Source organism: Catharus ustulatus, chromosome 6, assembly GCF_009819885.2.
Source record: "Catharus ustulatus isolate bCatUst1 chromosome 6, bCatUst1.pri.v2, whole genome shotgun sequence".
NCBI classification, from domain to species: Eukaryota; Metazoa; Chordata; class Aves; order Passeriformes; family Turdidae; genus Catharus; species Catharus ustulatus.
Genome location: NC_046226.1, coordinates 44,761,041 through 44,788,249, shown reverse-complemented (window position 1 = coordinate 44,788,249; position 27,209 = coordinate 44,761,041). Strand labels below are relative to the sequence as shown.

The window sequence follows — 27,209 nt, the reverse complement described above, 5'->3', positions numbered from 1 at the left end:
GAAGCCACCAGACTTGTGAAGGAAGTAATTTCTTTGATGAGGGTTCATGTGAGAAGACATGAGAAGGGTGCATTTAACTCATTTCGAAATCACTGAATGGGACTCTGAGCATCTAGGAATCCTGTATGAAAGAACTTAACTACTGCTGTAGAAATGTGATGATTTTAGAAAGGCTACAGAGTGGCAAATTGTACCTGCATGAGAAAGCGAATGTTGTAAGTAGCACAATCCCAGAGGAATATATTTGGTAAAAAATACCCTTCCTTGTGAGTGTTCTTTTATGGTTTGTTATTATATATACAAAACCAAAAACATTGAATGTAAAATGTTCTTTATTCTTATAAAGCATCAGTATCATGGAATGATACAATTATCAGCTATTCTGAAATCATCATCAGAATATCACACAAAGTTGTTTTTGGCAAAAATCAGGCAGTTTAAATAAAGAATTAAAGGTCACAAGACATAGATGGCAACTAGATTTCAGGACTAATTGAACTGTCACATGATGAAGTATTTTTATTAGTACGTCCACAGGGAAGAAAAGCTAAGAGAATTACAGTCTGCTTTCCCTTCAGGTCAGTGGCACCTCTCAAGTCTTGAACAAACTTCAGAGATATTTTAAGTGAAGCAGCCTGTCCAAAGTCACTGTGTGGTCTAAAAAACAGCATTTTCACACAAGCTCTTACTGCAGTCCACATACACTCAGAAGATATGGAATCACTGCAAAGTATTTGCCACTGACAAACAAGTGTCTAATAATGAAAAAAACATATCAATAAAAATATAGCAAACAACCTGCAGTTCCTTAGTGATAATCATTATTTCACAATAACCAAGGTTATTTATCCCCCTGAGGGTTAAAGGTTGCACACTGCAGGTACAGAGCTATGTACAAGAGGGAAGGGCAAACATGCCTAAGTACTCAAAACACTGACCTTAATTATCATCCCCAGGAAAAGGGGGAAGTGGTGTCCGCAATCTCTGACATCTGCCATCTCTGGCATCAGCCACCTCCTCTTTCCCCGCCTCTGGTTCTCTTTGGACCCACCTTTGAATTGATTCAATGTTTTTACCAGTGGCTTGGTAGGAAATAATTGAAACATTTTTCCCCCACTCCCACAATAATTTTATTTTAGGTTAAAGAGTTAATTCACCTCATGGAAGACCAAACAAAGTTCCAGAGATGATAGAAGGGGAAGTGGTGGAAATGCATGGCTCCTAGCAGAAAACAGAGTCAGCTGGCACTTAGCCTGTCTCAGTTCACCTCAGGACTGAGGTCTCAGTACTCAATTAGAAAGTCAGTCAGTCGAGGCTGACACAGATGCCACCAGGGGACCATTCCAGAAGATTTTGAAAGAAGACATTAAATGTCATAATTATGTGAGACTGTATTTTAATAAGCAGTTTGATTACATCTACCTTGGTGGGGGGCTAAGCAGAGGTCATAAAAAGCTGTTATCCGAAGTGAAGGAATTTAAAGTTATAAGACCCAGAGCAGTCAATCAGTAACAACTACAAAATACATGCTAAAAAATTTCCTTTCATCATAATGACAAATACGAGAATTTAAAAATACATATGCTACAGGTTTAGTTCAAAAAAAGAGAAAATAATTCCATAAACACAAACATGGTATGGAGGAATCAAGATTTCAAACAATGCTCTAAAGTTTATTAACTTTTAATTAAGGGGTTGGCCTCACTTTTTTTTTCTGAAGAATAAAAGCTATAATAACTTTCAGAAATGGAGACTAATTTCAAGTTAAATGATGCAGCATTACAGCAGGATGCACAAATGCAGGTTGTTGAAATATGAATTTTTAAGGCACAAACCCAAAATGTGACATTAGTTCTCCAAAGTTTTATGAAGTGTTTTTGCATCTGAATTTCCATTCCTTCTACTGTGGCTTTCGATAGGACTTGTAAATTGCAATGATTGTTCAGTAGTTGGGTTTTTTAACTCTCCTTCTCTTCTTGGGTGCGTTTAACAGCTAAAAGTTCCTGCTGACATTTGTCAATCAGCTGAGGATCAGCACCCCCTTCTGGCTTCAATAGTGTGGGATAAAAGCTGGAACTGCCATCATCATGTAAGAAACCTTTACAGGAGAAACAAAGTAAAAGCAGAAACATTCTAAAACTTGTCATAATAGTGGCAGCCAGCATGTCTTCACTACTGTAGGCAGTGGCAGCACCCTAAACACCTGCTATGGCAGAGATTCACTGACAGCAAACCTCCTGTCCAACAGTTTCCTCCTCTAGGGTGGGCATAAAGGCTGAGGATCCAAGTCCCTGTCTGTTGTGGGCTCATGTTGCCTGAGCAAGCATTTGTCATTAGTCTATCCTGTTTAATTACATCACTGCTTTGGTCATGAAATTCTTTGTAATCTCAGTACTGGCACCTTTAAATTTGTATTTTTCAACTCTGAAATGTTATGCTACCACTTTGTTTTGCCATAGCTAGATGTACATAACTTATGTGAAAATTGTTTCAGGTATCCTTCATGTAATGTACATTCTCATCATGTTATCTATGGGCTTTAACTTTTAAGAATTTTCTGTGAAAACTGTCAAAACTCATCATTGCTACAGTAGAAAACAGAAAGTCAGTGTGGTTTCCTTCATGAGGTAAACAGGTGACACTTACCAGTGAAACTGAAACCAACCAAGTCTGTTAAAGGAAAAAACCTTACCCCCTAAACCCCCAGCCAACCCACCAATAATGAGCAATATCACTGAGATGGTCCGAAATCATACCTGATCCTGCAAGCAGAACAAATGTGGGTGTTCAGACATCTCCGTACAGATCAGCTCCCTAAGCCTGACCTTTTGTAGTCCATTGGCTTTTCTGGTAATGCTTGATATTGTTTTGTTTTAAAAAGAAATCACACTCCATCCTGTACATTGGTACTAAATATGCAATGGACATATCTAGCTATTAATACATATATTTTTTATTGCATTTTGTGGAAAAAGAGCACTACTTCAGGCACAGATACAACTGCAGTGGTAAGGGAGCAGACTGGGGGAAGATGAGCAATTCTGAAGTTTCCTGAGTGCGAAACCAGACTGAAGTGATGGTGTCATCTGTAGTCTCTCCCTCCAAACAGATCATCCTTGCAGATAAATTCACACCTGAATATAAATGTTGTTGACATTTACAAGATCCCATTTTCTCCCACTGGATGTTTTGAAGGATCTAGCCCATGCTGCTTCATCTGAACTGCGATATCAAACAAGTAGTCATAACATTCACACCTAAAATAAATAGGGAAAAAATGCAATGTAAGTAAAGCTCAAGTCTTACCATGTTTTATGAAAATTAGTATTTTCCTTCCTTAAGATTTTATCACCAAGATGACAGTCTGACCGGACAGCTCTATTATTGCTTATTTCCAATGTTGTGGAATGGAAAGTGCCATTTTGCTCCATAGTATTGATTGGCTGCATTTCCATCAGTAGATGAGGTAAATTCCAAAACTGGGACTAGGGAGGGCTACACAAACATTACTGCAGGTGTCATATAAAAGCAGAGATAGCCCACAAGTTTCATATAAGGAGGGATTGTTGACTTGTCTGAAAGGAAAATGTTGGCAACCCTATCAGCCAGCATTGATATGAAAGGAAAATCAAGCAATGGAATCAGGGATGAATCCATTCCCAGAAGCTCCCTATACACGCAGTGAGGTCTTAATATTCTGAATCATAGTCCATGGGCTGGAAATATAGAGTTCATTAAGATCTTGAGGCAAGAGATAGCATATTCCTGAATTGTACTCACATGGTTTTGGCTTTTTCCCATGTCTCTCCCCATACATAAACACCATGACGTCTGACCAAGACAGCACAAGAGTCTGGGTATTTTTCCATTGCACGTGCCATTCTCTCCTTGAGATCTTTCTCCTCTGGTGTATTCTCAATAATAGGAACCACTAGTGTATCGTGGTATCTATAAAAAAAAGCCATGTTCATGTATTTAAAAAATCCCTATGCTTGGATGATGAAGCTTATCCCTAAGAAAGAGATTATCCTCTGACTGTGTAAAATGTTAAATTCTCAGCACTAGATTTTATCCTCTTCTCTTGTGCTGTAGCATAGGAATTCTCAGGAATGTCTCACTCCCAAACACATATTACGCTGGCAGTACCTGAGCTACACTTGAGGCACAAAAACCTCCAACACTTTAATCTATTAGGTGTAGCTGTTGATTGCCATATCACTTTGTAGTTGGGTCCCTTTACAACTTTTTCAAACTTTTCATCCTGTACTGGCATCATCTACAAGCTTTACCTCAGACTAAATTATTTTAAAGAATCGTATCATGAAGAAGGAAATGAAACTGTTTGCTTGAGAGAAGAAAAAAAATTAATTTAGGTAGTCCAAAAAGCCCCTGGAAGATTGTCCTGCTAAGGCATATAAATAGAAGGTAGAGTCAACACATGAAAAATAAATTCTCAGTGATGGAGTCATTGGTGGGCTACATGTGATCTTAAGAGAGCCTGAGAACCCCAGTTCCAAAGACAAGATGATGCACGTTACTCAGTGGAACTTGCCTAAGAGTTTCTTCTGAAGGAGGACTGGGATATTTGGCATTGTGTGAACCTTAATTAACACTAGCAGAAACTTGTTTAAATAGTTTTAATAAGTCCCCAGTTCAGGTTCAGATTTATCATTGAGATCACATAGATATTTCATGAGTGGATGCTAATAGTAGTTTCTTTCGTAAAACACAGAAAGAAAGCAATGGTAAAAAACCCAACACCAACAGCTTGTATTTTAAATCAAATATTCACAAGGTAAAGTCTCATCCCTTACGGTTCTCAATGCTGATGCTTTCTCAAGGAAGGCTATAAAAATAGTGAATGAAGAAAGTGAAGTGGCATTTGAAGCTTTACTTTGACTCATAAATTCTGATCACTAAAATGACACTTGGAGTGTTTGTTACTAATAAGGCCAAATGAGTTAATGTATTGGCTTCCTGAGCTCTGCTTTTGCTTAAGCCTGGAAGCTGCTATAAATAACACAACTGATTCCTAACCAGGTCTATAAGCTTTCTATCAAGAACTAATATCTAAAAAATGTCAAGAAGATTGTGAATGAGCTAAATACTTGGTATCTCTTTTTTTAATTGAAATATAAGTAGCCTACATTTAGTCAAAACTTGATGTAAAATACTTTGTGATAGTCTGATTTTCAAAGCTGTTTACTACTGATCTAATTCTCCTTCTATGGAAATCAAAGGTAAAACCAGCCTGGGATCACTGGAGCCATATTTAGGCCAACATATACTTCTGATTATTCTATCTGTAGCATTTTCCTGGACAGCTTCCAAAAAAGATTTATGTAACTAGAAACAACATGCAATCCCTTTTTTGAAAAGTCACATTTTGTATTTTGAATCCAAGGTCCCATTTTACTTTTGCATTCAATGGGGAAACTTGTATGAGGCAAGCCAGTGGAATCAGTCTAGTACGGAAGAATACGTGCTTACGAGCTATATTCATCCTGGAGCTTTAATTTCTTGAGGTTTTCTGGTAAATTAATAAAATGACACAGAAAAACTTGGGCATGGAACCCAATAAATACAATGTTTCCTGACTAACCTTTAGGAGTGCTTGAGAGTTCAAAATGCAGATATAAAAAGATTGTTCTGGATTTTTTTAAAAAAACCAGTGATGTTAGACAATTCAATACAAGGATTTGTATTTTACCACATTAAAAATTCACATCCTAATGGTGACAAGAAAGTAAAGTTGGCAAGTCAACCAAAATGGAATAAAATATGCCTAGGCGTAAATCACATATGGCTTGTTCCCTTGCCAAAGGGCAATAGTTAGATGCAAAAATTAACATCAAAAAGTGGAAAGAATTTAGCATTTCAATTTCTCATCTCCTTGTCACATGTTATATAAATATTGTTTGCAGATCCTAATTCAACACTCTGTGGGTGGAGACCTCAAAACAAGCCATCACACATAATTTGGAATAACTCAGCACTTACCTCAGAGCTCATCCTTGAAAGGTAATAACATTATCTTTAATGAGTTGTTTATTCTGAATTTTCTTTCAAACTCTGTCAAATAAATCTGAAATCCTCTATTCTCTTAACATGCCCCAAACTAGCACAGGCAGTGATACGTGAAGTCCTCTCAAATGTAGTTTGTACATGCTATCAATCCAACCTGGTGTTGGCTGGCTCCAGTTTCAGCTGAATGTTGTACAGATGTGGTAACATCTCAGGACATAGCTCTTTATTTGGCTTCTTCCTGTAGCTCAACAGACCACAGCAGCCTTGGCATTACAAGATTTTATCTCAGATCTCTTCCACAGGCTTCAGATCTTACAGAAAGCCAGTGGTGACTCATTCATTCCAGAGGTCTTTTTCTTTTTATTTCTAACACTTTATATTATACACTTTCAAGTATATAACTCAAATGACTTGTATTTAAATTGCTAGAAACAAATGATCAAATATCATGTCTCTTCTCCTAAATATAAAGAAGTACCTGTAATAGCCTCCTGAAGTACATTTCTGGATTCCTTTTATCATCTCCTGATGGGTAATAGAGAACTCACTGCCTGGGTAAAGAAGGGTAGCCATAACAGCAGCCTTGGAATGTGTATGGATCACTGCGCCTGCCCCTAAGAACAGAAAAAGAAAATTTAGAATTAATTTTAAAATGTGTCTATTAATTGATTAATTTCCTTTGATTAGGCATCTTAGCAAATTGCTTTCTGCTGTATGAGAGGAAAAAATATGCAGCAACCTAAATGAAGGTATGAGAAAATTACTTACATATAAGGGATAATTATGGATTGTCTTAGGACACTTGTGTTAACTTTTAGTAAGTGACAAATTCCAGGAGAGACACTACATTTCATTTCATGAGCCATCACATTGTACATTTCTTTACATACTGCAATGATTGAGACACTCTTAATTTTATCAGAGTTCTGAGGTTATAAAGAATTCCTAAACTTATTTGTGAAATGAAAGTTTAAAGTCTTATACTTTCTTTTTATGTTTTCTTCAATTATCTGCTGATTTTCTGAAAAAACATTCATTATTCTCTTACTGTGTCATGATGGAAAGATAAGTAGACAATAATTATAATCTACTTATAAAGATGCTATGTTGCTCTTCCTTGAGTACACATGTAAGATGCTTGTGCAGGAAGAGCAGAAGAGACTCCCTAAATCCTCTCTAAAATAAGATGTAAATTTTACACAACATCAAAAGCTCTCTATTACTGCCTACCTGCAGAAGGAAAGTTTCATGTGTTCACCTATTCCTAATTTATAACTGTTAATCTCAGCCAACTGATGCAAAAGGATTTAAAGAGTAATAGCTGAATTGGCAAAACCACTGATATATAAAACTGCTGTAATCCTGGCCTTCCCCTGCAATCTACCAACATTCTGCACTAAAAATCAGTGCTGAAAACACCATCACAGGCATAGCTACAAGAGAAAATTTAATTGCAAGTGATACTGACAGAATGTTACTATGGATCATATCCCACTGTACATATACCTTTGCAAATCACTTTATTTTATAGTTTCACATTTATTTCACTGTAACTTCTATGTATAAGGAATATGGTACTGAACAGGAATTTTGTGGACGCGCATATACGGTGTTTCAGTCACTGCTGAACTGCTAACATTGCTACATACCTCTCATGGTGTAGGCATTCATGAAAAGAGGTGTGCACTGACTTTTCTTCAGTTTCTTGTGCAGTGGAGGACCACTGATGTCCTGTTCATTCATGTCACAAACAAACATATCTTCTGGCTGTAAGAAAGAAGAAATTATTTTGATCTGTGATAGTTTTGTTTGGTATTTAACCTCAAATAATTCTATTTTCCCTCTAGAGAAACAAATATCTACAAGCTATGTATTTAATACAGAATGTGATTTCAGTAATGCTTCACATTTAATTCCAGCTTCTAATAGTACTTACCAATACTGTGTAACTGAAAGTAATATTAGTACTCTTTTTCCTCAGACTGATGCCATGCAGGTATTTGTAGAACTACCATTTTCTCAGACAGGAGATAGCATAGCTCAGAAACAACAACAGATCAGAAGGAAAAGTAGTAACTGATTCAAAATAAGAAATGTAGATGTACTTTTCCTTCCCTACTTAAAAGTACCAACAAACGACGCGAGTTAAAAGTAACACATTTAACTTGCAGAACTATTTATTTTTAACCTTTGCTTTTAGTATCTTCACATAAATATTACCTGTGCATCAATTAGCTATTCATAATAGTACAAATAATTGTTCAGGACAATAATAATATTTTAATGTTATTTTAAAAATCAGCAGAAAACACAATTGCAGGAGATTTCCTCACTGACTGTGCTTAATCCTCTGTTACTGCAAGCACAGACCAGACCATCGTGGTTATCTTACATTACCTTTGCCTGCCTTACTTCTCCACATCCCCAGCAAATGCTGCTGTGAAACCCCAAGTTTCTATCAGTGAAGAAATTCCTTTCTCTCCTCACTGTATTTATCCTCAGATTTATGAGATGACAAATCCATGCCATGCATTACTCTTTTCTGGGGGAGTTCTATACTGTCATAAAATAGGTATTGTTTACCATTCTCTCCTCCTCTTACATTTTGGGGCTTTTTGGAAAGCAGACAGATAGACAAGGTCACCTTTTCATGGGGAGAGCCCAGTTATTTACTGAGAATATCAAGACGAATATTTGCAACCACTCAAACGAAAATAAACAGTGATGAGGTGTTAATGTCTATTTATGTGTGTAACTTGAAACTGCAGCTAGACAGGTAAAGCCAACCAAGCTTGACAAAGAATAAAGCTGGACTGGAGTAACACTCCACTCTCACACTGCTTTGTGTTAATTTAAAGCAAGGAGAACATCAAGACTAGTCTACACTAGCCACTGAAACACATACCAGCTCGTTACGATAGTGGGGTACTGGGAGAAATTATCAATCGTTTCAGTAATCAGCAGCAGTCAACAGTATAACAAATTTGTAACTTCATGTAAGGAAAAACGAAACTCTAAACAAAGGCACTTTCATCTATCTCAGGGTGAGCTCAGAGGTAAAAGCACAGTTTAACACACCTGTATTCTTTCCTTTTGGACTCCTGAAGGAGCAATGTAGATTTCATCCCTAGGAACAGAGGAGAAAAGTCAGTAAACAGCTGAGCAATGACTGCTCCCCTGTACAAGCATTTGAGCTCTCGAGCAACTGCAAAACAAATAGCAAATCTAGACCCTCACAATTTAAAAACTTTCTTGCTCTTTCCTACATTGACAAGTAGACAGTTTTCACAATAGAACCAAATTGTACAAGAGCAAATAAAATCTCTAACTTGCAGGTGTACAAAAACCTGCTTTCAACCTAACAGTCTAAAAACACATGTAAGAAGTGCAGCCTTATTTTTCCAACAAAGAAAAACAGCCTCTCTCTGCAGTAATTCAAACTGAAATTCCTAGAATACAGAATAAAAATTAAATGAGAAATTGCAAGCAGATACTGATCTGTGACAAGGCAGGTGACAAAACCATTACATAAAAATTCATAAACTATCTATAAACAGTAATAATTATCTGCAAAATTCAACATTGTGAATACTTTTTTTTTTAACTGCGCAGGTTAGGTTTCTAGTGCAGTTCCATGTTTGTGTTGATAAAGAGATAGCACTAATTCAGTGCAATTAAATGACTGAAATTTAAGTAGAACTGCATCACTTCTTGCAAGGTCTACATGAACGAAAAACTGTAAAAAGGGATTGAAATGAAAATTATTTCAAGATGGTACTGCATTATTTTCACTATTAGCACAAAACCCCAACGAGATTCTCTCTCTGAATTGCAATCACTATTTGGCTTCAGCAGTCACATACTAAATTCAGGAGCACAGAGACATCTAGTGAATAATTAGTCAAGTTACAGACACATTTCCTATGGACCATGGGATATTTGTAGTTCTGGACAAGAGTACTGGAGCTGGGCAAGGGTCTGGAGCACAAGTCTTGTGAGCAGCAGCTGAGGGGGTGGGGGTGTTTAGCCTGGAGAAAAGGAGGCTCAGGGGAGACCTTATCACTCTCTACAACTGTCTGAAAGGAGGGTGTAGGAAGGTGAGGTTGGTGTCTTCTCCCAGGTAACCAGTGACAGCACAAGAAGAAATTATGTCAATTTGCATCAGGGGAGGTTTAAATTGGATATTAGGAAAAATTTCTTCACTGGAAGGATTACCAAGCATTGGTAAGCAGGAAAGCAGTTGGCTCACCATCTCTGGAAATTTTTAAAAGACATTTAGGCATGGTGCTTAGGAATGTGGTTTAGTGGAGAACTTGGCAGTGGTAGGCTTATGGTTGAACACTCAATGATATTAAGGATTTTTACCAACCTCTGTGATTTTAGTTCTTGCAAAAATAAAACTCTTAAGATCATGTATTATTCATAGTGGTAAGATATCTGTGAACCACAGAAAAATGTGGCTTTATCATATTTGTAATTTTTGACACTCATGAATTAACACTGCCAGGATTGCATTAATTTAGTCTTGATTCATTTACATGAGCAAGATGAGAAATAAATTAGTAAATTCGGTTACTTATGATAGACACACTATTTTTCTTAAACCAGATTTTTTTCTTTTTTAGGACTTAACCAGAAAGAGAAAATCGGATGACAAAGTCTTCAAATACAAGATACCTCACAAAGAATTCTACATCCATTTTTAATATGCTATGCCAAGTCCAAATTGGCACTTTTTTTCCCTTGAGAGCTGATATGAACATCACAGTGAGTAAGGCTGATTAAGATTAGCTGGTAAAAACAGTTGCTATATTTAAAGCAAATTTCAACTGTTCTTTTACATTTTCCTTTCTAACAATGCCAGGTAAACAAGCCATAGAACTACTCAGGAAAACTGCATTACTATATTAGTGCATTCTCTGAAAATGCCATTTGTCTTGCCAAAACCAACAGGAGTTGCACTGGAACGACAAAGAAAATAGGCTCCATTTAGCTACTGATGCCAAATTAGTGCTAGAAAGATTTTCCCACAGACAACTTTAAAAACAAGAATTTCCCCTCTTTTTATTTATCTCATTATTATTATTGTTGTTGCTTTGCTTGCAAAATCAAGCAGGGAGGTGAAATGACCTGCACAAAGTCCAAACAGCACAAGTATGAGTATTTAGAGTCTTTTATTCATATACATATATAAAAAAATATATAATACACACTTGAATATCAATGGCTGGTTGTGCATGCATGCAAGTGTGTACCAGAAAAATGAGAGGTCAGATACTTTCAAGACCATGTCACAACCTTCTGACTGGGAACAGAATTGCAGGCACTGTGCAAAGCTTTTTGAAGAATGAGGGCTTATCTTTTTTTCAGTGGCCACTGAGACGAGCACTGTTTCCACTAAAAGGATTGGTGATTATGAATAGGCAGGAGACAAGACAAATTAAAACACAAAGTGATGCTTCTTCATAGGAGATACAGATCAAAAATTGTTGCTGTTACCTGCCATGCTTTAATTATATGTAAAATATTTGTCTCCTTAGAAATTACGTCAGTAGAACAGTAATTTCCTTCTTAGAGGAAATATCTGGCCTGCAAAATGTCCAGGGTGAGATTGATCTATTTAACCACAGGCATCAGAAAGCCCTGTGCCTGATGTAATCCACTCTAAATTCCACAGTCAATGAAATGAAAAAGGGGGAACACATTGTTCTTTAAAGACAATTCATCTACCTTAAACAAAGGTAGGAAAAGGACGGGATAAGGTCACTCTCTGAAGTTGTGTCTCTCCATTGAAGGGTGTGCAATGATTAATTCAGGCTGTTCATCTCCCTCCTATGTGGTTAAATTTGGCACTGTTCATTTCCCCCTCTAACTCCTTGCTCACTCTTGACTTGCAAACATTTCTCATGGAACTGAAATGCCCTGGTCAACTACTGAACACAGCCAGTCTCTCTCTCACCACCACATCATTTCTCTTTCATCATTACTCACCCATGTTTCAAGCTGATTCCTCCACCGGTTCCTGTTACCCAGCCTAAATCATAAAACAGTCGACAAAGCTCTGGGATAAGATTCCTTGGATGTAATCCATCCTAAAAAAAAAAAAAAAAATAAATAAATAAATAAATAAATACCATCAGAAGCACTTCAAACTAAGAATTCAAGCTCTCGAACTGAGCATAAGGGACCAGTACTTTCATACTGAAGCAAAATGGTTTAATTTATGCTAATGAACTTCAATTACAAAATAATTGCATGTTTACACAATGCCCTTTATGCTCTGCCAGGGACATTGTAGCCTGAAACAAACAAAAACCCCAAATAAGGGGCATGTCTGACTATCTTTCACAGGAAAGGTCTTATCTAAAATTTATTCGAGTGCAGTGGCCTGTGCATATTCCACCAGCAGGATTATGTTATGGGCTATTGTACAAAAAAGGGAAAATAAATGCATCTAACATTATCTATTTTTAAAAGCTTGACTAATAGTTTTCGCATTAAATCAGTTTTTTCTGTAGGTTTATTTTGCTTGATTTACAAATTTCAGTAGTACAGACTTCATTAGCCCACATATATTCTTAAACAGCACTCAAAAATACAACAGAAAATAGAGGCAAATTATTTTATGAACTTTACATTCCTACATTTTTATAACTCAAAGTTACTTTACATGCAGTTTAGTCAGAATCAAACTACATTATTTTAATATTTCTTTAGAAGGAAAAAAATCTTCTATTTTTTCCATATTCCATTTTTATTACAATAATATCCCCACCTATATGTTAAGCAAAGGTATCTCCAGTGTCAGAGGTAAGATTTCTTCCTACATTATGACAGTAAAACAGCTGCTTTTATGGTATGCCTTTTTTTTATAGGATTAATGTTTTTTATTGCAGCAACTAGAAGCTTTAGAAGTTTTTCTAAAATGAGAAATGATTAGCTCTACTGTCCACGTCAGTCATTAATGCCCATCAAATAATATTTCCAAGAAAACTATTTTGTTTAGCAGCAAGAATCCACATTAGGTGGGAATATTTTGTCAACACCTACAGAATAAAGAGAACCAAAGCAAAAGCAGCACACAGCAAAAATGGTAGGCAAGGGGTTATTTGGTGCCAATACCTTTGCTGAGATGTTTAGAAAGAAATGCTTCCAGCTGATGTTGGACTTGAAGAACTAAGGGTGGGGAGGCAGTATGGAACAGGAGCACGAGGCAGTGGTTCTGAGGCAGGAGACTGGGAAGGTGAATTACCGGAGATGGCAGACTGGGGCATGTTTGACAACTTGCAATCTCCTGCTCTAACCCCATCTTTACAGCCTCCAATGACAGTGAGTCACAAGATTTGTTCTCTCTTACCAAAGATAATGGATATGCAAAGATGGTCTTCCCTTTCACGTCTGTGATAACATTTTATGTATTACAACAACTCAATCTGCTGCTCTTTTTTCGCTTTGTTTTGTTCTGTTCATGATGAACTAGACTCTTTCCCTCTTTCCTGACAGGTCACATTATGTAGGCTCTCATGTCCCTGCTATCAGTTCTTGCTGGTTTTGAAGCTTGGGCTGGTCTCTCCAAAAGTGTCACATACAAACTGGAGAGGCGTTGAGCCTTGTCCAGGTGATGCTTCCATGTGTTCAATGTTTACTGTGCTTGATGAAAAACAGCACTGCCAGCTCATTTTCTGGCTGTGATGATACATAAAACCCCAAACAAAGACCAATTACAAAAAACCAAAAGAAAACCAAATCACAAAACAAACCTGAACAACCCCAGTTAACCCCATAAAAAGAGCCGTGAGTACTGTGGATGTAGCCAGACTGACAACTGGCAACATTCTGGAAACTGTATTGAATTTTATAACATGTTTACATAGAATCACAGAATATTTGGGGTTGGGAGAGACCTTCGGAGATAATCCAGTGCAATCCCCTGCCAAGGCAGGGTCACCTAGAGCAGGTGACACAGGAAAACCTCCAGCTGGGTTTTGAACGTTTCCAGAGAGGGAGACTCCGCGACTCCCTTGCGCAGCCTATTCCAGTGCTCTGCCAGCTTCAACGTAAAGAAGTTTTTCCCCGAGTTGAGGTGGAACTTGTGCTTTAGTTTATGAACATTGCTCCTGGAATGCTGGACACTGAGTCTGCCAGGATCTTGCTGGCTGAATCTCCTCCTGGCCACCAGGGCACACTTGCCATCCACCAGTACTCCCATGGCCCCGCTATAATTACCAACTGCGAAGCTGCTGGCTAATTACCAAGGTTCAAGAACAGCCTCAGCCCCCGCGATGGCGGGGAGCTCTCGGAGGGGTGGCGGAGCCCCGCCGCCCCCCCGGCCCTCGTTACCTGCGCCGCGTCCCCGCCGGCGGCCGCCATAGCAAGGCCAGCGCGGGGTCCTTGCTCGGGGCTTCTTTGGCGGGCGCGCAGGCGCCTGCGGAGCGCCGGGCATGCCCCGGCCGCGGGCACCGACCCGAGCCTCGGCGGGCCGGATGGAGAGGCCGCTGCCCTCCCCGCGGGCTGGCAGTCGGCAGGGGCTAGAGGAGATGCGGCTGCGCCACGGGGATGGACAGCCAGCTGGGCGCGAGTGGCCGTGAGGTCACATTGACCCGAGCATGGGGCGATTGAGGCGGCCAATCCCACGGCAGGTGGAGGGGCAGGCGGGACGCGGGGGCTCGGTGAAGCCGCCCCCCGGCACTGGGGGCGTGCCAGGTTATTTCAGCTCAGGCAGTCAGCGGGGCAGCCCCGGCGCGGTCGGGGGGTGGGGGGCAAGATGGCGGCGTCCCTGTGGCTGAGCGGCGGCGGGGAGCGGCTGGTGCGGCTGCTGCGGGCCGGGCGCTCGGCGCTGGGCGCGGGGCTCTCCCTGCCCGCCCGGGCAGGCTGGAGGCACCTGCACGGCACCCGGGAGCTGCTGGGTGAGTGGCGGGCGGGTGCCCTGCTGTAGGTATGTCTGTGGGGACCTGCGGCGGACAGGGGGTTGACCCTGGCTGGATGTCAGGCACTCACCGAAGCTCTTCTGCAGCATTGAGTTTATTGCGAATCAGAATCAGAGCAGGATAATGCAAAGGGGGAAGAAAATAACCCAGACCAGTTCTCCTTCACCCTGCTCTACTTCCTCCCTTTCCAGCTGCGCAGGGAGACGGGAATGGGGGCTCCTCTCAGTCCCCCCCGTGTTGTTAAAGCCGCTGCTCAGGGCAGGGCTCGGAGCCTTCCCCGCTCCAGCGTGGGGCCGTCCCACGGGACACGGTGCTCTTAGCTTGGTCCACGTTTGGCAATTCCGCCACATTTCTGTCAAATTATTCTCCTGGTAATGTTTCAAATAACTGGAGAACGGCGTGTGATGTATCTTTTATTTAATGCTATTTGGTTTTTTAATGGAAAAATAGCGTTCACTAATTGCACGTCTAGTATCCTTTCCTACATAGAAGTCAAGGTGTGAGGTTATGACAGCATCCTTTCAAGATGTATATGCCAGGAGTATCAGGCAGATCATTTACCCTTTCATGTTTTGCTCTGTCTGTGGGAAGAGTTTACAGATCCTGAAATGAAGTGTCGTGTTTCCCTACTTGCTCTGTAAGTTACAACTTGTAAAACATTTCAGCAATGGTCAGGTGCATTGTTATGAGGTCCTGGTGTGATGCTGAGCGTGAAATACCTGAGCTCTTGGGGGTTTAAATGCACTTACAAAAAAGTGAGCTTTCAGTAACCTCATGTAATAAAACTCAGTAGCAGTTCAGAGACAGTTCAGTCATTATGGTTTAGACCTCAACATTCCCTTCTTTCCAGCAGTGGTTGCCTTTGCTGCTTTGCAGTATGAAAATCTTTTCCTTTGTAAAACCTGCTGTGTGTGATACGCGGAAGTCTGTCCCTTTCTTGAAATAAATGTTATTTGTATCCAAATGTTATTGGAAAAAGCGTTCTTCTTTCTACATGTAATAGTATGTAAATATAACATAATGCAGGATAAACTACTCCTAAATTGGTTTTATTATTTTACTCCTTAAATAACTCCTGTCTACAGTCCTCCCAGACAGTCTATTGTGTTTTATTTTGAGCTGGTGTTAAATTTCTAAATTTGGATATGCAAATGACTAAAATCTTTTAATTCCTTACAGTAAGCTTTAAAGTGTTAGGGTGGATAGATCACACCTTTATCTCATTCAGGCTTTCCTCATTTAACCCTTCTAGTGTACTTACAGTTTTTCAAGGTGGTGTGTGTTTTGGTGACACCACTTTTCTTTATTGTTGTCTCTAAAATTGAAGATGAGAAGTCATAACTGCTCTGGTAACATACAGCTTGTTTGAACATAAAACTCACTCTTGGTTCCTAGTTTGACAATGTAAATATTAAATTTTATTTTAACATTACTTTTATTTCTCCACTTTTTTGTTTCTGAAAAAACCACTATTTGAAGTACTGGTTCATGTGGATCTAGTTTTTCATGTCACATGAATTTTTTGTTTCTTTCTGTGTTTCTGTCCTTGTTTGTGGTGCTGATAGAGAAAAAGTTGTTTGGCATAATTGAAACAATTCAGAATGGAATTCCTAGTTTGCTGGTCACAGAGAAAGAAGAAAAAGAGAAAATAGAAAGGATAGAATGACCTCTTTGTTTCCTTTGTTTTTAATGTTTCATAATCTTATCATTGGTGTTAGATTGTGGTACATTTTTCAGTCCTCTACTGACTACAGAGTGTGTGTAGGAAGTTATGAAATATCTCTCTGGTGGGACAGGTTAAATATGCATTGAACGCCTTCATGGAGAGGCAAGGCAGCAGAAATGTTGCCAGATTCAATAGCTGGTTAAAACGTGTCACCAAGAACAGATTCTCTTGGATACACTTGGTGTACACTTGGACACAGGTGTCTTTAAAATAGCAGTCTCTTGTTCATGTGACTTTTGGGTTCTTTTTAGACTTCCTCCTTTTATATTCAGATAATTGATGTGTAATAACACAGTTGTTGTTGATAGAAGTAGAAATCAGTGGGTGGTGACTGGAAGTTCAGAAGTTTTGCTTGCTTATGGTTCTAAATTCTAATATGCCCATGAGCTTAGTCTTTGAGATTCTGTGCAAATTGCCAGAAATTTTTGCTGACCCACAATTGCAAAGCACCAATATTTACTTCCCAAGGTGCTTGTAAGGGCTGCCTGTGCAACAGTGCAACTAACTTCTGTAAATGTGGTGATTCCTTTTACTCTCCCTTTTTTAATTTAATGAGGGCAAATAATATTTGGTGAAGGTAATTCTGCATTGTAAGGTTGCTTTTCTTTGAGGAGGCACATTTAAGCCTGGTTTTTGTATGTGTGTGGCCATTAACTAAAATGCAACTGAAACAGCTTTGAAAGGCTCTTGTTGTGGCTGGTGTTCTTGTGTTCGTGCTGAACAAGGCTCTTAATTGCAGCAGCACTGAACTTCTCTGAGCATCAGCCTCTCTGGGAATAAGCAGTAAATGGATGCACAAGATCCTGTCTTCTACTTTTTATTTATTTACTTATCCATTTCATGGCTACTTGCTGCTGGAGTTTCTCTTCTGTCTTGATGAAAGAACCAGAATGAATTGTATGTTTTGTGGCAGTTGCTCATAACACTGAAGGGAAAATGTTAAAGTGGCACAAATCTGTTGCTCAATTTTGTGTTTGTGCCAAAGTATGAAGCATGTTCTGGGAGATGGATCAAGAAGCTCTTTTTGGAAGAGAAATGTGAACCACCATGTTAAAAAATTAATTTTTTCCTCATTAAAAATGTGGATTATTTTCACATTTTAAATGAGGTCTGTCCAGTAGTTCTCAAAAATCCTAGCTATTTGTGGGATATGGCTTCAAAATAATTTTTTGATTGTCAAAGTCAGACCTGTCAAGTTATACTGATGAAACTGAGAACACTTCTTTGCATCCTATAATGTATAACAATCTATATGTATAATCTATATGTATAATGCATCTATAATGTGTAGTGTTTTCTACTTGCTGTTATTGAAAAATTGTTTTTGGGTATATGTGTAGTATATATATATAGTATAAGACAATTGTTAACTCATACTTTAATTTGTCAGTCATAATCAAATAATACAAAACTGTATTAGGTAAATGAACACAGATAAGCATTCACATATGTAACATGGTTCATTTTTCTGTATACTAGCCCTAGATGAGAAATTGCAAGAAACTTTTTAAAGAAAGTGCATGGAGGTAATTCAGATGGGAATTGTGAGTGTTACAGGGAACATTGTCTGGATGCATTTCTAAACACGACAGTCATGAGGAATATTAAACTGAAACTACCATGAAAAGACTGAGACAAAAAATATGTATTTGCTCATGCAGTCTTCTGGGAACATCAACCATGCAACTGAACTCATTTCCACAAAACTCAAGTGTTTTGGGTAGCATGATCCTGATTGTGTTGCTATCTTGGGGGCTTTAGGGAATAGCTAACTCACTTTCTGCTTTTGGTGCATTTTAAAATGTCAAGATCATTGATGGCTGCTTAGGTCATTAGAGATTTGCTACAGTGTTTCCATTTCACATTTTTAAAAAAATTACAGAGTGGTTTGGATTGGAAGGGACCTTTAAAGGTCATTTAGTCCATCCCCCTGCAATGAGCAGGGATGGCTTCAAACAGACCAGGTTGCTCAGAACCCCGTCCAACCTGACCTTGAATGGTCCCAGTGCTGGGGTGTCTATCACCACTCTGGGCAGCCTGTTTCTGTGTTCTGTGTTCCATCTCTGTCATTGTAGAAATGTTCCTCACAGCCAGTCTAAATGCTCTCTCAATTCAAACCATTACCCCTTGTTCCATTGCTTTTGGCTCAATTAAGAAGTCTGTCCCCATCTCTCTTAAAGCCCCCTTTAGTGATTATTGAAAGACTGCAGTAAAAACCTTCTCTTCTCCAGGCTGAACAACCCCAACTCTCTTGATGTTTCTTCATACAATAGGTGCTCCCTCTCTCCCTCACAATTTTTGTGGCTGTCCTCTGGACCCCCTCTAGCACATCCCTGTCTTTCCTGTGCTGAGGATTCAGGAGCTGGGTGCATTTCTCCAGGTGGCATCTCACCAGAGAGGCAGAATCACCACCCTTGACCTGCTGGCCACACTGATTTTTGTGTGCCTCAGGCTATGTTTGCCTTCTGGACTGTGAGCCTCAACCTGCCACATGTCAGCTTTTCATCTGCCAGTACCTCTAAGAGACTTGTCACCAATGCCATGGGGGCATGGAGATGATGGCCACTACCCTCTGGATCCAACCCATTCCTCACCCACGAAACAGTCTACCCATCAAATCCTTATTTCATCAATTTACAGAGAACATTGTTGTAGGTCCAGAGGGGTGACATCCATAGCCCTTCTTTGTTTACTGGTGCAGTCATTCTATCATGTAAAGCCACTAGGTTGGTCAGGCAGGACTTGCCCTTGGTGAAACTGTTCTGGCTGTCCTGAATGTTTTCCTTGTTCTCCATGTGCCTTAGTACAGATTCTGGAAAAAAAATGAGGGCAAGGAAGAAAACGAGAAGAATTTTGAGCTGAAAAGCATATATTAAAGAAAAAACTGAAAAAATATTAATTTCTACGGGTTTTTTTTAGCTGTTTGACTACTCCAAGCAATACAGCAACTGGGAGAAATACTGTGTTGTTTCCTTTTGAATAATAACAATCCTTAATGCTGAGTATTAGAGGAAAGGAAATATGAAGCAGAAATTAACCTTGCCATTGTGTACAATGTACCTTCTATATGTCTATTTCAGTTCTGTAACTGAACACAAATTCAGAAATAATAGTTCAAGAAAGAACCTCAAAAATCAACTACTGGAAAGCTGCTTTTACAAAATTGATCTAAAAAGATTTTTTGCCTCATAAGTATATTTAAAAGTACAGAAAAGTAGTGTCTCTCATATTAATGTCAGAATACTCTTTTGGTATAGAGGATCAGATGACAAGAGGTGTAATGTGCTGTGAAGCCAAGGACTGTACTCTGCCCTCAGAAGAATCCCACTAAGATGGCACACACTTGATGTTACACAGTGTTGCTTCTGTATATGGGTTTACTGAGCCAAGATGAAATCACTGAAACTTGAAATCAAATGATCTGCAAAGTAGATATAGTTTTCTATTTTTAAATAAATTAAAATAGGATAAGTTAAAAGGATAAATTAAAGTTTATCAGTGGAAGAGGTCGATCATCAGTGTCTGGAATACTAGGATCACAAAGGCTTTATTTTGAAGATATGCTTGCATCTAAAAAAAATTCCACAGCCTGAGTCAAGGAGGAGAGGGATGATAGGGGGATCTAGTGCTTTTGGTACATCTTGAGATGATCAACAGAACTTCAGGTCTAGGAATCCAGTGTTTGTGGATTTCCATTTCTCTTGTAATGTGCCTTTTTTTCCTTTGAGCACTTTGGTGGGCATGCTTGTATGTAAGCTTAAATAAAAGAACATCATAGTGAATCTTTTGTTCATTTACCATTTGAATTAATGCACTTTTAGTTTTATTTGTGTTAAGCAGTTAACTGAGAAAAAAGTTATACTGAAAAAGTACTCAGTTGAGGTAACCACCTGCTTGTTTTGCAGGTACACCTGGTATTAAAGTTCTTATGCCTGCACTTTCTCCAACAATGGAAGAAGGAAACATTGTGAAATGGTTAAAAAAGGAAGGTAAGATAACATTTTCTGTGGTCATATTTTCTGTAATTTTTCAGCTATGTAAATCTATTCTGTTAAAAGAAGATAATTCTTCCTGGTTATAGATTAGTATTTTGAAGCAAAATGTTTGGTGTATGGATGCTGTCATCGTGAACTATACCTGCTTTGAAATTGTTCATTTGAAATGTTTTTTTCTTAATTGTCTTCCAAAAGGCTGAAATTATCGTATTTTTGAAAAATTTCCATTAGGCTATTTTTAATTCCCTGTGTGATCATTGCTGCTCAGTAGCTTTGGAAATCTGAGAGCCATTGACATTGGGGAGGGTCTGTCTTTCATTATTCTGCTATGTTATGGAATACCATGAAGGATATGGTATTTTTGAATATCTTCTTAAATATCCTAATTATAGTCTACAGTTAAAACTGAGAGAAATATAAATTGCTTTCATAACCCTAGTACCAAATGGGGAAGTTTTTCCCTAAAAGAACCCAAACTGAAAACCAACTAATCCAAAAAAAGCCTGAACTCTGTGCTCTTGACAACTGTTTGCTACTGTTAAATATTTTGGAGCAACTGTTAAAAAGTCTGTCTAGTTTTGTCTTCATGTAGGTTGTATGTAAATGAAAAATGATGTGTAGAAGAGTCAGCAGTTCCTGTTCTGTCAGTAGATGTTTGTCCTGTTTACTCCTACCCCGTCCCTTCTTCAATCTAATACTAAATCTGAATTTTGACCATAGTTTTGGATTCCAGGTAGCTGTTGGTATAGGATGCATTGCAGGATTTTGGATAGCAGTAGGAATATATCTTGTTCACAGGCATTTTTAGGTTTCCTATGGAGATGAATTTATCTGGAGAAAAGAAGGTATCTTAAAGTTTATTATCTTTGACAGACACAATTTGGATAACTAAATGCATTTTGACTATTGTGCCTAGATAAGCCTTTTCCTTTGGCTTATCCTTTCAAGGGTTGATACAGCTTCCATTATTGTGTTACTGGAGGACTTTGCTTTCCTACATTTTGAATACATTTTGAGAGGTGGCTGGAAGACAGCTTCTTCCTCCAGTAGTGGATTTGACCTTTTACTCATGAAACTTTTAGTAAGAATTTCTGCAGGATTTACTGGAACAATTCAGAAGTTCCTGTCTATTAAAAAAAATTGCAACAGCGTACTTGAAACTTGAAGCTTGAAGGATGATGCAGAGAGGAAAGAATGATCCAAAGTCCTTTTAGTATTTGTTGTCAATAATTGTAAAACATTAAATAACAACAGTAACCTGTTTTACAGGAATTATGACATTCAAAATTGCAAGAGAAAGCCAAGAGAGCATGGTTGGAGTTGAGTAGATTTCCAGTTGCTCTCCAACATGAATGAATCCACTTTCCTCATAAAAAGGTGTTAGAATGTAAAAGCTATATAATGGGGTTTTTTTTGTCTTTCTACTAACCTTCCACCCTAACACAAAAGAAAAGAAAGCTTCACACATATTTTAATGAAATTAAAATCAAATCTTAATTGGCAGACTTTGAAAGAAAACTATTTTAGTATTTTTATGACTCTGTTATCTATTTAGAAAGATCATACCCAATTATAGTATTTTGTCTTATTGGCCACATCTGTGACCATAATTAGTTCCTATCAATACTTTAGGTTCCTCTAAGAATCTGGACAATAAACGTGAAGACAAAAGAAAAGATAAATTTTGAAGAAAATAATGAAGTGATTTAATGCTTACACGCCTCTCTGTAAGGGATGCTCTTAACTACTTAAATCTCTAGAGTATTTGCCATGTAGGAGTAGTGTTATTGCTATAAATAACAATGTAATTGTCCAAGAAAATAAATTTTTTAGGCAGTTGACAGAAGAAAGCCACTTGCATATGAAATGTGTTTTGCAGTGTATAACCAGAAGGGGTCAGTATAATACTAGTTTGATAATTTTTCCGTTCTTTGTGTAAATATAAAGTGTTTTCATTTTATGGTTTCACAGGCTGGACAGATAATTTCACTACCACAGAAGGGAAAGCATTGAATTTAATTGATAGCTTTACTTTTCCTTCTCATTGTTAATGCAGTTTCATGTTGATTCCTGTGGGTAATAAAGTCATTTTCACAAAGATAAAACTATGTTTCTAAAAACTTGTATTTATTATGTATGAATTTAATGCTGATGAAAGATGGTAGACTGACAGCCCAGGAGACCAAAATCCTCTTGTTAATGTGGGCAGAAAACAGAAGATACAACAGTGCTGGCAGCATCCACATTCAGTTAACTCTGCCACCTTTTGAGACATCAGCTCTAGGGACTTCAGTGTCTGTGTTCAGTCAATTCTGATTTTATTTACAGTATTAAGAAATGCAGTTTGTATCTTGTGATTTGGATACTTGCTGTCAGTAGTTGAACAGAGCACTAAAGCTATTGGATGCCAATTGGATCGCCTGGAAGGAGACTCTGCTTCAGTAGAGATCCAACCATTCAGCTTAGCTATGGGAATCTAGTCATTAAAACCAAACAAAAAATAAATGAAGAAACAAAAACAAGAACCTGAACAAGAAAACAAACTTGAACCTCACCCAAAAATTTTCAGGGGCGTTATATATAATCTTAGAGAGCTCTGGTTCAGGCAGCTTCTGTTGCAAATACTGCTCTCTCAATTTAAACTGTAGGAGCAAAGATATGCTTTGCAACAGTGCTCTTTCCAATCCTAATTATTAGGAAAGCTGATTTGTAATTGATATCAAACTGGGCATCAATTAGGAACCATTACAAATATTGCCACCTCTAATGAAAGTAGCCATGGTCCTTGTATTGCACGTGGGTACTGAAACACCCACAGGACTTGAATGCTGAAGTGAATTCTTACAAAGTCTTACACTGCATTTATTCAATCGCCTTTCAAATTTGTGCTAACTTTATGGCTGCAGCAGTGAAAGAAAAACAAACAAAAAGTAGTGGTCAAGTGGTTTATCCAGTTCTGTGAAGACTTTCCCTCTTGTCCTCCCTTAGTTTTCTGTGGACAGCCTCATGTACCAAAGTTGAGATGTGGTGTGTGACAAACACATGGATGAAGGTATTTGCCTTGGCTGCCTACCCTGCTGGAGGTACTGCTGCTGATCTCTGAGCAGTTCACTCTGAAATTCCTTTATAATGGTGCAGAATGCAGATTAGGATACAGAGTTAGCCTCCTTTCTGTTTGCCAATCTTAGCTCTGTAAATTACAGAATTTGCCCAACAATTTGATTTCCTAACAGCTGAGAAGTACTTGCCTAATGATCTGATACATGACCTACTTGAATTAATGACTCAGTGAAATTAAAACTCTTGTATAGAGCCTGGAGTTTTGACTTCCCCTTATAAACTGTTCATGCTCTAGTTATTGCAAAGGAGAATGTGGCTGAGATTATTACATTAAAAAGATGAAGTATATTTCTTTACCAATTTCTGTAATAGGAACGTTTATGACTTATAAAACTATGTAGGTGACTGAGCTTTTGATGTTTTCATTCAACACAAATGAGGTACAACAGCTCATTTTCCCTTTCTAATTCATGTAGTCCTGAAACAGGAAATTGGTTTTTTTATAGTGTTTTTTCTTATCTAAATGTAGGTGATAACCTGAATTAGATTTTAATTCTGCTCCTTAAGCACAATGGAGTGATATGAGTAGTTAAGCTAAATGCTTACATAGCTAATGCTGTTGCAGCATTTCTGGTAATGGGGAAATATTAAAATTTTACTTCATATAAATTGTAGGTGTGTCTTAGGCTTGCATGTGTTGTCTCTGTAAGGAATAAAAACTGTATTTTGTTGGAAGCCAAAACATTAAACTACCTCACAGTTTTTAATGTGATGTCAGTTTTAGTGTTGGACATCTAGTTAGTATTGATTTGTTGAAATAATCCAGACACATAATATCTTTATCATCTTCTAGCAGATACAGATATTCTTCAAAAGCAGAGGAAGAGTATGCTTCAGAATTAATCTTGGATTTGTGTAATGTAGCAAAAGCAATTTATAGCACTTGTGCATATTTTTATTTCACAAAGTATAAATGAATGAGTGTTTAAAAAGACCTGTCTGAACTGTATAGGAGATTAAGCAAGCTTGGAGCTGTGCTTTCCCAGAGACATTAAAATTCCTGAGGTTTTAATTTGAATTTCTTTAATAGTGTAGACACCAGTTACAGAACTGTGATACCATTGTCCTTGGTAGGTTTAGATAGCTTGCTCTGACCAGTGGCTAGCAGTGAATATGGAAGGCTCAGTATTTTATTGATGACAGTACTACTGTGTTTGGGGTTCTGAAAATAAGTTTCATTGTATGTGTGCTTCCTCTTGGAAAGCCTGCTGTAAACATCAGTGCTTGGAATGTGTCAGTGTTATGCCACAGCTGTTTGTGGTTCTTGAATCTTGGTGATTTTATTTGGAAGGGAAAGATACAATATGGTAAATAATGATGGGGGATCAACTAGCTATAAAATATATTAAAAAATACAAAATTACTGTATTATATGGTGAACATCTATCTTACATGGTTAAACAAATCTGAAAGGAAATTTAGGGTAAGCATTCTGAAATTCTCTTGTGTTTTGCAGGTGACACAGTGAATGTTGGAGATGCACTGTGTGAAATTGAAACGGACAAAGCAGTGGTTACCATGGAATCAAGTGATGATGGCATATTGGCTAAAATACTGGTAGGAATCCTGCATTTCTCAGTAGGATATTATAACTTCAGACTGTTGTTTAGCATATTGCCTCAAAAACTAGTTTAGATAGCTAAATTTTATTCAAGGTGGAATGTTATACAAGATGGACTGACCCAGAGAACAGTTCTTGGAGTTGACAATTTCCTTTATCAAAATTGGATTGATTAAGGTTAGTATAAAGAACAAAAACTGGGATGAGTAGGAAATTTTCTGAAGCAGTTTTAGCTGGTAGTGAATTGCAGCTGTTTCTTCTCTCTCTCCACAATAATTAAACAATAGGGTGAATTGCAAGAATTTGGAATAAAATGAATAAAAAATATGAGAGATGTGTACTTTCAGTAAATATTATGTCATTTGGTTAGGGAGGTCTCATTTGGGAGTATCTACTCATGAGGTGTGGATCACATAATCATACAAATTAGGCATACTGGTATTAATTGCAATGCAGCTATTTAGGAAACAGCAGAATGGGCAGTGGTACAAGCTGGTTCCTGGAGCCGTGAGAAAATTCTCTCTAGACACAGCGAGACACGTGTTTCTGCTGCTATTACAAAAGCTTTTTGGATTGGTTTATTAGACTTCCTATCTCTGCTACAGCTGCATTTTCTTACATCAGCGTGTATTTCCACAGTTATCCTTTGCACAAACAGAAGAGGGGGAGTAGTTTCCTGTGTGGCAGCATTTGAGAAGGAATATTCTGTTTGGTATCTTCCTTTTTTGTATAAGCAAAGGCAACATCCTTTGCAAAAGTGAAAGTCTCAAGATAGATGGGGGGCTGGAGTAGGGAGATGAGGGGATGTAAGATGGAACTCAGTTGTAAATAAACTCTTATCAGGACTTACAAAAACTCATTAGTGTTCAATTTCTACAGGATAACTTGCATTTTAAGCACTAGCACATATAGACAAGAATTTTAAAAATCTATTTCCTTTTAATTGTGTTGCTGAATTTGTGTTCAGCTATGGAACAACACATTTAATAGATTTCAGAGCATCTATTCTACTATGGCAGGATGAAGTCTCACATTGGATGTGTTTTTTAATCTGTGTTTAGTCTCCGTGTGGCTATTTAATTAATTGCTTTCACTATTTTTAAATCTCTCCAGTTTTGAATGTCACAGTCAGTTTGCTCCTAATAGACTTGACAAAATCTTGTGCAACTTATTCTGCATTTGCAGAAACTGCTTTGTTAGATAATGTGAGGGGGAGATAGGGAGATTCTCTGTGTCAAAAGTATTAAATAATTAATCCTAGAGAGCTATATTAAAAAAAATTAAATTTGCTAAGTTTTTTTAATAGCAAATCATGATGGCTACGAATAACATTAGTATTTCAGAAACTGTGGGGTTTTTTTGTTTCCTGTCTTGTATTTCAAATGCATTGCAAATTTGAAAATTTCTGTGTATTGCTCTTGTGGCACCTTTTTTGATAGATCAAAGCCAGGTTTTCCAGCAGCTATATGATAGCAGTGTCATGGAGCAGTGACATTCAGCCTTAGTTATATCCAATATCATCCAGTAACAATCCAATACTAAGAGCTAAAACTGAGAAGGAGTTGCCAGGAGGTAGAAAATAACTATGATGTCTTTCAGAGTAAGGGAAGAGAGGCAGTTTTATTGGAGTAATACGAACAGATCATTATGCAAACCCAATTTTTAATGGATTCTTTTAATCCTTGGAATCTAGAAATGATGGGCCTAAGAATTAGAGAACAGAATAGATGGGCTTTTATATTCCAGTCTCCTAAAAAATATGGAAAAAAACCCTGATGTTTCAGAAACTAAAATAACAAGAGAGCAATAAGATCAGAAATGTTCAGAATTTTTTTTTTTCTTTTCTTTCTAGC

General features: G+C 38.0%; 2 protein-coding genes across 4 annotated transcripts in view; one reads left to right on the top strand and one right to left on the bottom strand.

The window, feature by feature from the left end:
- Window positions 1-314: 314 nt before the first annotated feature.
- LOC116997455 (APAF1 interacting protein) lies at window positions 315-14,479 on the bottom strand. Its single transcript, XM_033062183.2, is given in 8 exon segments — window positions 315-3,257; window positions 3,781-3,948; window positions 6,506-6,641; window positions 7,677-7,794; window positions 9,106-9,154; window positions 12,019-12,119; window positions 14,368-14,431; window positions 14,433-14,479. Coding segments are annotated over 8 exon segments (774 nt in total). The 5' UTR covers window positions 14,471-14,479; the 3' UTR covers window positions 315-3,157.
- Window positions 14,480-14,578: 99 nt separating this feature from the next.
- The window catches only part of PDHX (pyruvate dehydrogenase complex component X), a 29,489-nt gene continuing 16,858 nt past the window's right edge, over window positions 14,579-27,209 (top strand). Inside the window, exons 1-3 of one of the 3 annotated variants that reach the window (XM_033062180.2) lie at window positions 14,579-14,662; window positions 20,586-20,669; window positions 25,252-25,352. In XM_033062180.2, coding sequence (XP_032918071.1) covers window positions 20,609-20,669; window positions 25,252-25,352 — 162 coding nt within the window. In that variant the 5' untranslated portion in view covers window positions 14,579-14,662; window positions 20,586-20,608. Of the gene's footprint in view, window positions 14,663-14,770; window positions 14,963-20,585; window positions 20,670-25,251; window positions 25,353-27,209 lie in introns of those variants that run through there. The other 2 variants (XM_033062179.2, XM_033062181.2) reach the window with 2 other exon arrangements.